Source organism: Penicillium vulpinum (assembly GCF_028829585.1).
Source record: "Penicillium vulpinum strain IBT 29486 chromosome Unknown utg000001l_segment0_segment0, whole genome shotgun sequence".
Classification (NCBI taxonomy): Eukaryota; Fungi; Ascomycota; class Eurotiomycetes; order Eurotiales; family Aspergillaceae; genus Penicillium; species Penicillium vulpinum.
In genome coordinates, this window is record NW_026643241.1 from 787,289 (window position 1) to 799,368 (window position 12,080).

General features: G+C 49.0%; 5 protein-coding genes across 5 annotated transcripts; 3 read left to right on the forward strand and 2 right to left on the reverse strand.

Moving 5' to 3' along the window:
* Positions 1–105: 105 nt before the first annotated feature.
* N7479_000290 (putative TIM barrel metal-dependent hydrolase) lies at positions 106–1,095 on the forward strand (the record flags this gene model as incomplete). The annotated part of the gene is made up of 1 exon (XM_057247988.1): positions 106–1,095. One exon carries the CDS (start codon positions 106–108, stop codon positions 1,093–1,095), a length of 990 nt encoding a protein of 329 aa, XP_057112420.1.
* Positions 1,096–1,427: 332 nt separating this feature from the next.
* N7479_000291 (uncharacterized protein) lies at positions 1,428–1,851 on the reverse strand (the record flags this gene model as incomplete). Its single annotated transcript, XM_057247989.1, has 3 exons — positions 1,428–1,484; positions 1,551–1,615; positions 1,680–1,851. The coding sequence occupies 3 exons, from the start codon at positions 1,849–1,851 to the stop codon at positions 1,428–1,430; spliced, it is 294 nt and encodes a 97-aa protein (XP_057112421.1).
* Positions 1,852–3,985: 2,134 nt separating this feature from the next.
* Positions 3,986–5,755, forward strand: glr1 (glutathione-disulfide reductase GLR1; the record flags this gene model as incomplete). Its single annotated transcript, XM_057247990.1, has 3 exons — positions 3,986–4,368; positions 4,428–5,263; positions 5,319–5,755. The coding sequence occupies 3 exons, from the start codon at positions 3,986–3,988 to the stop codon at positions 5,753–5,755; spliced, it is 1,656 nt and encodes a 551-aa protein (XP_057112422.1).
* Positions 5,756–7,428: 1,673 nt separating this feature from the next.
* N7479_000293 (cobalamin-independent methionine synthase II family protein) lies at positions 7,429–8,752 on the forward strand (the record flags this gene model as incomplete). The annotated part of the gene is made up of 2 exons (XM_057247991.1): positions 7,429–7,687; positions 7,785–8,752. 2 exons carry the CDS (start codon positions 7,429–7,431, stop codon positions 8,750–8,752), a joined length of 1,227 nt encoding a protein of 408 aa, XP_057112423.1.
* Positions 8,753–9,342: 590 nt separating this feature from the next.
* On the reverse strand, positions 9,343–11,267 carry pbs2 (mitogen-activated protein kinase kinase PBS2; the record flags this gene model as incomplete). Its single annotated transcript, XM_057247992.1, has 2 exons — positions 9,343–9,735; positions 9,792–11,267. 2 exons carry the CDS (start codon positions 11,265–11,267, stop codon positions 9,343–9,345), a joined length of 1,869 nt encoding a protein of 622 aa, XP_057112424.1.
* Between the last annotated feature and the right edge of the window lie 813 nt (positions 11,268–12,080).

Here is a 12,080-nt window from a genome sequence, read left to right on the forward strand (position 1 = left end):
TATCTTCCCAGGGCTCATTCTGGATTTTTTTCTCCCTGTACTCGTGCCTACTCGATTACTATCGCAAATCCGCTGCCATCTATATCTGCCTACGATATTCTCAGGATGCTAACCGCTGCTCAGCCTAAAGCCAATCTACTCCACGGGCCTCCATTGATATCGTTTAATGTCCTTGCCACCCGTTTAGAGCAACGGCGTTCAATACATGCCTCGTCTACAAGTGTATCGCTGAAGCATAGACTCCCTCCAAAGTCCTGGGATAGTCACATGCATGTTGTGGAACCTGGGCGGTTTCCTGTCTCTCCAACAGCGGTATATAAACCCACCCCACATTCGTTACCCGAAGCTCTCGCCTTCGAGTCCGAATTAGGCGTTGAGAATCTCGTCTTTGTGCAACCTTCAATTTATGGCACAGACAATTCATGTTTATTAGATGCCCTACGAAAACTTGGGCCCTCACGTGGCCGAGGAGTTGTCGTGGTTGACCCTGCCACCGTTAAACCGGAGACTTTAAACGAATGGCATAAACTGGGAGTCCGTGGACTGAGGATCAACCTCCAGTCTGTGGGGAAAGTGATGGACAAGAACGAGTTGGAAGAGACCCTACTCCAGCATGCTGAGCTTGCCCGGCCTCGTGGCTGGATCATCGAGATATATCTTCCCCTCAAGATGATCTCGATGGTTGAGTCGATCCTGCCACGACTAGGCGTACGCATCTGCATCGACCATTTTGGCTGCCCCGAGCTCGCGACATGGGACGGTGATGCTTCGGCTTTCAATCCCTACAACCTTCCAGGGTTCTCGTCCTTGATCTCTCTGCTTCGTGCTGGAAGAACATATGTTAAGGTGTCTGCTCCATATCGACTCAGCAAAGACCATCAAATGCGTGATCTTCAGGCTATGGCACGCGAGTTCTTGTCTGTTGCACCAAATCGGGTCATCTATGCCACTGATTGGCCGCACACTCGATTCTCTCGTGTTGATATCAGTCCATTCACTGAATGTTGCTTGGAATTATGCGCAACCAAGCCGGGACTAGCGGAGCGCCTGTTTCGCAGGAATACCGAGGAGATGCTAGGAGTAGTCTCCGATTGATGTGCAGTTATCCAAGGTTTACATAGCATCTTCGGCGCCGGGGATATGGAGTTTGGTGGTCTATTGCTTGATTCGTACAATTATTCATACGGCTTAGCCGGTTTACCTATGTTGTTATCTCTATAGGGCCAGTATTCTAGATATTAGTATTAAAGAGCATGACAGATTTCGCCTACGTCATTCATCCAAGCATAAGAAGCAAAGTGTCTTGTATGTTCGATGTCTATTCACTTGAAATTATTGACACCAAAACGTCAAGGTTGAGCTAGTTGCTCGTCCCGCAAAGTCATAACATGATTGTACCCAAATGTGCCTTCATATCCTTCTCCACTCTAAATATCTTCTGCATTCTGGAAAATAACATGGGAGGTACAGATCTTCTTGGCGCCCTGAGAGAAGTAAAAAAACCCAGATTAGTAAAATCTAGGAGGCAAATCAACTAACACAAGACTCACAATAGTATAGCAACAAGCCGGTCGAGACTCATCGTCGCACAGTTGAGGCTGCGTCAGTTCATCGCCTAGAAAACATACACCGTTAGACAAATACCTAGTACCCAGATATCACGAGATCGTTATACATACAGTCTAATGCCTCGTTTGCCTTATTGTTTCCCCGTGCAGGCACCAAATCACGGCAGCAGTAGGGCTGCTGAACCATGCCAGTGTGGTCCTCGGCGAAGTTGCAATGCATGTTGATGTTTGTGGCGGAGGCCAAGGACAGAACAGCAGCGAAGGCGAAGACTGTAACACGCATTATGGCGGTGATGGTATGGGAGCTGGTGGAAGATCGGCTCGTGGAAGATCAGTTGGCTTGATATCGAGGTGATTGGAACGTGTTTGGGAAGATCGCCTCATGTATACCCCCGGGGAGGATTATTCTAGGGCAAGATTTTGCTTAATAAATCAGGACTACGAAGGGGAGCTCGAGTGGCTAGATGCCTTGCTGCATTGGCCGGCAAGGTGGGTTCCTAGTTTCTGTTTCATTTACCCAGGTATGAAGACCGCTTGTGGTTACTTTCATTGGTGGATTGGAGGCGTGGCTGGTATCTCCTTGCATTCTTCATTCTCTGTGAATGTGGAGGTTTCAGAGTGTTATGGTTTGCACTCGACAGGGGCAGTTCTTTGGTACGTATAGAAGTATAGCTAGGGATAAACAATAATGTAGATCATTGCTGTTGAGGTCGGCTAGGTGCCTTTATGGGATCATTATGCGACCCTTGACAAATGGGCACTGCCAAGGGATGTATGAGAGGTTGAGACACATGGATAGTCGAGAGTTTGCTTCTCTTATATGATGCTCGTTAGATTGAAACTGGTTGGGGCTTTATTTAGACAGATCTTGGAAAACCCAAACATCGATAAACTTGGAAATATCCAATCCACTTTATAATTGGGATCTGCCGAGGCTTATGCAGGTACCCACGTGGAATACTTAGATGTTTTCACTTGCGAACCGGAGCCCACGGGGGTTGATGCTCAAACATGGTTGCCTGTGCAGCAGATCTTGGAATAGTGGACTGTAGGCACTCACTCCCTTCCAAGCTTTCTATTTGTTGATTTTTGCCCATGTGGCCTTCCAATGTTGAGTCAGGTGATTTTTTTTGTTGAGGCCCCAACGTTAGCTAAGCAGATAGATAACCACACCGCCCCCCTCCCCGGACTCTCTCATACTCTCAGACCCCCTCCCTTTCAGATCTCTAGACACATCGCCACATCACTGTGCCATTGTACATCTTTGAAAACCATGAAACGCAACTCCTCACCACCCGCCGATATGGAACGCTCTGTCTACATCCCGCTCTGCTTCTGCCTCATCTCTTTCGCCGTTATCGCCTATACCCACTAGTTACCCGCTCGCGATAGCGTTCTGCCTCAACAGCGCCCAGACGAAGATGAAGGGATCCCGCGCCGGTCCTGGATTCTGGAGTCTGGGATACCTCTCCTCCTTTGAAACACATTTACTTCTCTTCATCGTCTCGTAATACAACATACAAGTCGATCCCCTCCGGTCCCAACACTACCTTCTACGCTGAAGACTGCCCCTCCGTCGCAAGCAACATGTGACCGGCAGGATAGCATGACCTTGTGTGGGGAATGATCTGCAAAACATCAGAAGATATCTTTTCGATATCTATGCGCGCAACATTCAGACACCTCTATTGGACCATACTTCTTCCTTCCACGCCCCAACTGCTGTTAGTCCTTCGCCACTCTTAAGACTGGCTATGTCACTGGTTGTATCACTCCAATTCCATGTTGTGATATGAAGCCAAGATATACGCTCAGGCTTGGTGGCCTTTTTTTATATTCATCGCATTTTGATACCCTCTTCCATCTTACTACCATACTCCGACCAACATCTTCAGTTGATAGGGCCGAGGCCCTCTTCTTTTCTACCTGAAACATCTTTCAACACTCGTTGGCCTTTATTGGTTTCAATCAAATCTTGGCTTATTCCAGTACTTCAACCCTGGCTCTTGAGTTGTGCGTTGTCTGATCGATATCATTTCCTTGGTTTTTTTTTTTGTCTCGAGTTGGATTCTGGCGTGCTGGTCACTCCCTGTCGCTCTTTCGTGAATTTCCTATACCCATCCATACGATCTACGAATTCAATAATCTTACATGTCAACGCTGTAAACAAACTGTAGATTTTAAATTGAATAATTACCCAAAGGTATCAAGTCTATACTTCCCAGGTCACACCTGGCCAGACCTCGGGGGATTTAAATCGGATCACGTAATCACTGCTGAGAAATCGCCCGCGGTGACGGAATACCCAACGCGCATGAACGAACCCCGATATCGTCACCTCAGTGGTTGCATCTTTTTTTGTCCCCTCTTCTGAGCCTGTATATAATTCCTCGCTCTTCCCCTCTTCTCCTCTCCCCATGCTCTCCCGCTCCCTTCAATCATCCCGGATTAGCTTTCGAGCCTCTTCATCTCTGACCCAGCCTTCCGTTGGGCAAATCCGTCCTGGTCGTTTGACCAATCGAACTCTGGCGACAATCAACTCTCCCCGCTTCACCCCTGCAGACTCAATTGCTCCCCACTCTCGTCTTTCTACAATTTCCCGACACTTTTCTTCGTCCTCCGCCCCCAAGAATCAACAATCATCCGATATGGCTCCCATCGAACCACAGCAGTATGACTACATCGTCCTCGGCGGTGGTAGTGGTGGCAGTGGAAGCGCCCGCCGCGCCGCGGGTTGGTATGGCAAGAAGACCCTAATCGTCGAAAGTGGACGCTCTGGTGGTACCTGTGTCAACGTGGGGTAAGTACATAGTGTCCTGCTGTTATACTCGATTACACACTTTTTCTAACAACGTTTAGATGTGTCCCTAAGAAGATGACATGGAACTTTGCAACTATCAACGAAACGCTACACATGGGAAAGAATTATGGCTACGACATCCCCGATAACATTGCCAAGGACTACACTAAGTTCAAGAACACCCGCGACGCTGTCATCAAGCGGTTGAACGGCGCCTACGAGGGCAACTGGGGTCGCGAAGGAATCGATCTCGTCCAGGGTCGTGCTGGCTTCGTTGAACCTCACACAATTGAGGTCAAGCTGGCCGATGGCTCTGGCACCGCCCGCTACACCGCACCCCACATTCTGTTGGCGACCGGTGGCCGACCCAGCGTTCCCTCCGTGCCCGGTGCCGAGCACGGTATCACCAGCGACGGATTCTTTGAGTTGGAAGAGCTTCCCCCCAAGGTCGCCGTTGTCGGTGCTGGCTATATCGCCGTCGAGCTTGCTGGTGTTATGAACGCTGTTGATGTCGAGACCCACATGTTCATTCGTGGCGAGACTTTCCTCCGCAAGTTTGACCCTATGATCCAGAAGACTATGACCAATCGCTACGAGGCTGTCGGTGTGAACATTCACCGCAACCACGGCGGTTTCAAGGAGGTGCAACTCATCCGTGATGGCAAGGGCAAGGATCGCTTACTCAAGCTCATTAGCCATGATGGCTCTGAGATCGAAGTCAACGAGCTCCTCTGGGCTGTGGGCCGCGCCCCCGAGGTTGAAGACCTGAACTTGGATATCCCTGGTGTTAAATTGAATGCTGGCGGTCACGTCGTGGTTGACGAGTACCAGAATACCTCCGTTGAGGGTATCTACGCTCTCGGTGACGTGACCGGTCAAGCTGAGCTGACCCCTGGTAAGTTACGATCTGCACTTATCGTCTAAAGAAACACACTGACTCAATTCCATAGTTGCCATTGCTGCCGGCCGCCAACTCGGCAGCCGCCTCTTCGGCCCTCCCGAGCTAAAGCACTCTAAAATCTCCTACGAGAACATTCCTACCGTCGTCTTCTCGCACCCCGAGGTCGGCTGCATCGGTCTCACTGAACCCGAGGCCCGTCTACGCTACGGCGACGACAAGATCAAGATCTACCACACCAAGTTTACTGCCATGTACTATGACGTTGGCTTGTCCCCTGAGGAGAAGGCCAAGAACCCCACCGAGATGAAGATCATCTGCGCCGGTCCCCAGGAGAAGGTTGTTGGTCTGCACATCCTTGGTCTTGGTGTTGGTGAGATGCTGCAGGGCTTCGGTGTCGCTGTCAAGATGGGTGCCACTAAGCAGGACTTCGATAGCTGTGTTGCTATCCACCCTACTAGCGCCGAGGAGCTTGTGACTATGCGGTAATGCTGTAATGTTCTTAGAGAAGAGAAGAGAGGTGTGTGAATAATACATAGTCCAGATGATTCCAATATTTATACTTTACAGGTTTTTGGTTTTAATATGTTCTCGAGCTAGTGTATCTTTCCAAGGGAGCTAATCCACTACAAACTGCTGGAAGAGTAAGAAGAAGATGGTGTGGTGTATTCTTAGAGGGCAAAGGAAGTAAGTGCACAAATAATAACTCCATTTTACGATATCCATATCCCTTCATGTCTCTGTTCGACTTGTATAATATATACATACGACGGAAAACCCGCGATATATACCTACAACATAGAATCAACGTGAAGCAAATAAACCAAAAAATAGGGCAAACCGCCGCAAGAAATCAAAGCACTCCACATCATAAATCATCGTTAATGGTAGCCCCGTGCCGAAGGAGTCGAACTTAGGGCTTGGAAAGTCTGATTGAAGTCACGATATTCAACATTCAACAAGTTATACATGCTAGTCGCTTAGGTTGAGAATTCAAAACCATCACGGCAGCACTACTGAATTTCTAGTTATTAGCAATTCGAAATTATAACTCACATATGTTGTGCTCAAGTACTTCCAGGTTGTCCATGATTGGAATAACCCCGCATCTGGCAGGCATCGTGATGAGTAATCCCACACAAAAGCCCTGCCCCGCCATCGCATGAGCATTATATTGCATCCTTTTCATCTCATCATATCCTGCTTTTTCAATTTCATCCGAACTACTTTGTACACCATTGGCTAATTGTTATACCAATAATGACACAGCAAACAGCCAATCAGCAGTACACAACAACCCGAACAACTGGCTACCTGGCAAAGGTATGTGTGTACATGACCGCCCACGTGCACAGTCAAATCCAGTAGGCGGTCCGATTCTGCCCGGAAAACGGTGTTATATTGAACTTTAAGGATACTCTTTCGCCCTTCGGGGCATATGGTCAAATGAAAATATACAGAGAAGATTAGCATGGCCCCTGCACTAAGGATGACACGCTCAATCAAAGAGAAGCTACCTATTTTTTTTTTTCTTTCGAGGTCCTTCGTTATGGAGATAGGATGTGGGGCTGTTTAGCTTCAATATACAATTTCTTTTTTGCTACTTCACTATTTGGACATCACGTGCCTTCGCTGGACGGTCGGTGTTCAATTTGCACTCTGCGCGAATGCAGAACTTGAATGAAATATGTCATTTTTTTTTCACTTTTTCAATTTGGAAGTGTTGGAAGATTGGGTAGGATTTTACACAGTAGCACATGCATATACTAAACTTATAGCGTATGTGGGGCTTTTTTTGACAGCTGTTGAGGCGTCGGCGCTAATGTCTAGTGAGGGTCATCGCTCTTCAAGGATGAAATCGTAGGGAGAAGAGCCAACCCTGGAGCATCTACACATCGAGCTTGCAAATGACAGCTCAATCTCTCTACAGTTGGATCATTAGGGTGACAAGAGAGAATATAGAGAGTGTTTCAAAGAGAAACAGCCCCGATAGCCCCGCATACTAAATCCCCACATGGAGAAGCTCTAAGATGGGGAGCAGAGATGGGGAGGAGAGATGGATATGTCCCCGTTTATGAAAGCTAGAATTCTCCCACTCGAATAATTCCTGTACCAAGCAACTCTCCTAGACTCGAAAGTATAGCTATTTACCCATATACATCATGGCAAACAAGCTTAAGAGTGGCCCACCATTCCGGGCCGAGCAAATGGGCTCCCTACTGCGTCCAGACAGCCTGCTTGAGGTGCGCGAGAAGATTGCCAATACGGGAGTCTCCGCCGAAGCTGCTGGACTGCCAGCTGTTGAACAAGAAGCCGTCCGCGAGGTCGTCAAGATGCAGCAAGAGCTCGGATTCAAGGCCGTTACTTCCGGCGAATATAACCGCACCCGATTTTGGGGATTGATGTGGGATGAGTTCGAGGGTAAGTTGAGACAGCAGTATTTAAATATCTACATACTAAAAACAAACAAATAAACAAGCAACCACGCAAAGAAAACATCCACTAACAAAACATCCAGGAACAATCCGCCTCCAAGATGCCGAATCCTCAATGTTCAGACTCTACCACCCAGACGTGGTAAGCCTGATCGAAAAAGACCGCAAAGTAATGCCTGGCGACTCCGTCATCGCCGGCAGCAAGCTCTCCCACAGCACCTCGGCCTCGCAGTCCAACCTGCACGAGCTCAAGCTAGTGCAGGCATCTCTGCCAGAGAGCGAATGGCACAATATCAAGCTGACAATGATCATGCCCGCTTGGTTCCACATGCGGTACAAGCAAGGGCGCGCATACACTGCAGAGGCCTACTCCAACGACGCAGAGTACTTCGCCGACGTCGCGAAGGTGTATCGCGCTGAGCTTGCGTCGCTGTATGCAGCCGGTCTGCGGAACGTGCAGTTCGATGACCCTGGAATGGCGTATTTCTGCTCCACTGCGTTCCGGGAGGGATGGGCGGCTGATGCCGATAATGAGGGGTCTGTTGAGGACTTGCTGGATGCTTATATTAAGCTTTACAACGATTGTGTTGCTGAACTGCCTGCTGATATGCACACGGGTATTCATCTTTGTCGGGGCAACTTTATTGGTGGAAGATACTTCTCTGAGGGATCTTATGATATCATTGCGAAGAAGTTGTTTGAGGACTTGGATGTTGATACTTTCTATTTGGAGTATGATACTGAGCGGGCTGGTGGATTCGAGCCGTTGAAGTTCTTGCCGAAGAATAAGAATGTTGTTGTTGGGGTTATTAGTACTAAGGTGCGGGATTTGGAGGATAAAGAGGCTATGAAGGAGCGTGTTTATTCGGCTGCTGATTTTGTTGCTGAGGGCTCTGGGGAGACTAGGGAGGAGGCTCTCAAGAGGGTTTGTATCAGTCCTCAGTGTGGGTTCAGTACTCATGAGAGTGGGTATCCTCTTCTCGTTGAGCATCAGAAGAAGAAGTTGGGTTTGGTGAGGGAAATTGCGGATGAGGTTTGGGGGGAGGCTTGAGATGGCGATTCTAAGGGATGAGTTCTTTTCCAGTTTCAACATCAAGAGAACCATGTGTATATATGTTCTTTATTCAACATGGCTTTTGGCGATATGTACTTACGAACAGCTTACTAGCAAATCATTGAAATGGAAAATGGTTTGAAATATTGATAGACTACAGTGACTGCATCTACAAGAATGATACCTAATCCAAAATGCTTACAAGGCCCAGTAGAGCTTGCACCAGAGACATAGAAAGAAAATCACAGTTCAAATGCAGGGAGATTGGAAACATCAAGTAACGTGTATGAAAATGTGCTCCTTGCGCCTGATCATATGAAGGGCACAGCAAATTATCCCAGTTCATTTCGGAAAACCAAATGCCCGTAGATCCAGATGAATGATTTGTCAAGATAGTCTCAAATCACACGCGGGTAAAGACCATGGCGACGGTCTGACCCCGCTCCAATGGACCCCAAGGCCAGAAAATTGGCATATTGACCTGGTGGAATCAATAGAGATGCAAGTCGTGACAAACGGCGCCTGCGCCGTGAAAGTGCCCCCGGAGAAAAGGAGGATGCAAAATTCGAAATAGCCAGGTAGCAAGCTCAGTCATCTTGCGACAGAGCGTGGGGATCACCCCCGGAAGAGCCCGTGCCGACCTGATCTAGTGCGACGGCGTGAAGTGCTGGCTTCTCGGAGATATGTAGGACGCCGTCCTCCTTGAGTTTCATTTGCTTTTTCACCCACTCAGCCACTTCTCTGTCCTCTGTAATGGCGGATGAAGCGGCATCGCCGGACCCGGACTCCTCGGGTAGTGGGGCACTGTTGCCATCTGACTCGGTTGGTGGCTGCATGAGAGGGGCCAGCCAAGGGTGGCGTAGTAGCATGTCATATGTTGGTCGGTTTTTGGGGTTCTTGTCGAGACAGGCCCGGACGAATGCATGCGCTTCTTCAGAGAATCCCTCGGGTAGTGTTGGGGGATCTCCGTGGACGATAGCCTAAAATGGAAAAGATTAAAATGTTGAAATCGGAAAATTGTTGTCAGGGTACTCACGTGTAACTGGCTGAAAATGTTGTTAAATGTTTCAGGTGGGTATGGGTATCGACCCATAGCGCATTCGATGATGGACAAGCCTAAACTCCAGACGTCACTCTGCACACTATATGTACCGGCACTAGGCGCTCCCGACTGTTGCATTCCACCTCCCGAGATTCGTTCAGGTGCCATATAACTCTGACAACCGATATTGGTCTTCGCAATACTAGAGACTAGATTTCCGCTGACACCAAAGTCGCAGATCTTGACTTGGCCCTTGCTGTTGACAAGGATGTTGGTAGGCTTCACGTCACGGTGAATAATATTGTGGTCCTCCTTCAGTGATTTCAATCCCATGATTGTGGACAGAGCCACCTTCCGCAGAACATTCTCGGGCAGGCCACCTTCGTAGAGCTTGTCGATCGAGCCGCCATCCATGTACTCAACACACATGTAGACTGCACCTTCCTGGAAAAAGGCTCCGTAAAAATCGATGATGAACGGAGAGACACAGCGGTGTAGAATGTCCAACTCCATGATGATTTGTGCAAACTTGGCTTCGTCCAATTCCAAGCGAATCTCCTTCATGGCCATGACCACGCCTGACAATTGATTCGACCCAGCTTCTGGAGTCGTTTCATCTTGGCCTGGAGGCCGGCTAACAATGCCACCCAAACCTAGGCCTGGTTTCCGTAGATGCGGGCGAGTGTGTCGAACCTTATAGACTGTTCCATAATTACCCTTGCCCAACTCTTCCAAGCGATCGACTTCATCTAGAGAGATCTTGAAGCTGTGGCCCGACGAAAATTCGACACCACCTCCGTGTAGAATAGCTTTATTTTTAAAGTTCAGAGTGCCCTCCTTCGTATCAATGTACTCAGAGTATTTGCTGAAGGCAGACTCCCCATTTTGTGCGCCCTGCTTTTGGTCTGCACCTGCCGCAGGAGTGGACGAACCAGTGATATCCGATAGCTTGAGACCCGGCTTTACGCGCTTTGCCGCTAGGCTTCCTCCTGGCCGGGGTGACAAAGGACCAGAGCCAGTGGCGGGAACAGAAGGGGCAGATGACCAATTTTGAGGATTGGGCCGTACGATACCCTGGGGCAGGCCGCCGGCAATTGCACCGCCTGCACCGCCTCCTTGGGCCATGGGGATGTGCCCTGTTGAGGCAGCAGTTTGTGGCTGCGGAGCACCTTGGCGGGATAACGAGAATGCCTTCATTTTTGCCAAAATGTCTTGATTTAATCCACCGGCTCCTTGTGAGCTCATCGACGACTGGGTGTGTGGTGAAGACCCAACACCTCGTCGCGCAGCATTGATCTGACCCAGGTGTGTGGATGACGCAGATAAGCCGTTTCCCGAAGATTCGCGGGATGGGAGGACGACGGGGCTCGAGGTCTGACGGGGAAATGGAGGAGTAGCGGGTTCGCCGGGAGAGAGATCATCGGCGTCGGGCGCGACATTCTCAGCGGCGAAATCTCGTTCATCAGCCATGATGAGATGAAGGTGGGCTATCGGGGAGGAAGTTGAGCCGACACCAATGGCCGGTGTAATTGCTGTGATTATGCCGTTTTGGACTTGGCTGCACCGGATGGCAGCCTACGATGAAAGCAAGGAAAAGCGACGACGAGCGAAAGCGAACAAGAGGTGATCTGGTGGTAGATGGGGAAAGGAGGGGCAGAAAGAAGTGAAATCGCAAGGTGAAGTCACTTTCGGGCCCGTGATAGAACGTGGGGAAAACCTATTTCAGTACGTATTTGTATATTCTCGTATATTCTGGCTCTTTCTTCCGCTCTCTCTCTCCATATGTATTCTAAAAGATAGTTCCTCTCCCCTATTTCATATTTTCTATTCTCTCACACACTCCCTATCTCTCTTTCTACTACTGTCCTCTGTGTGTATCGAGGGAATTGAATCTCCAACCGGGCCGCTACACCAGCCAATCACATGACGCTAATCAGCCAAAAGCAGGTTTTCTCCGTGTTATTTCCTTCATCTGCCGTGTTTCGATTAAAAAAGGTGGCTTAATCATTTGATATGACATCTTGTGTAGCTGACGACAACCTGCATCCATGTTGCTGATTAGCCTGTTTTTTATATCTTTCGATACTCATTCGAATGATCACGCCAAGAGTTGGCCGAGTCTGACAGCCCCAGTCGTGGAACAAGATTGGAGGCAAAAGATCATTTTGCCAATCCGGTTCTCTCAGCCGTTGCTGACCCTGCACCTCATGAGTCGTTGACTCATCCTACTCCACTGTCCTCTTGGGAATGGCTCGTTGTTGGCTCGGATAGTCGGTCCCATCC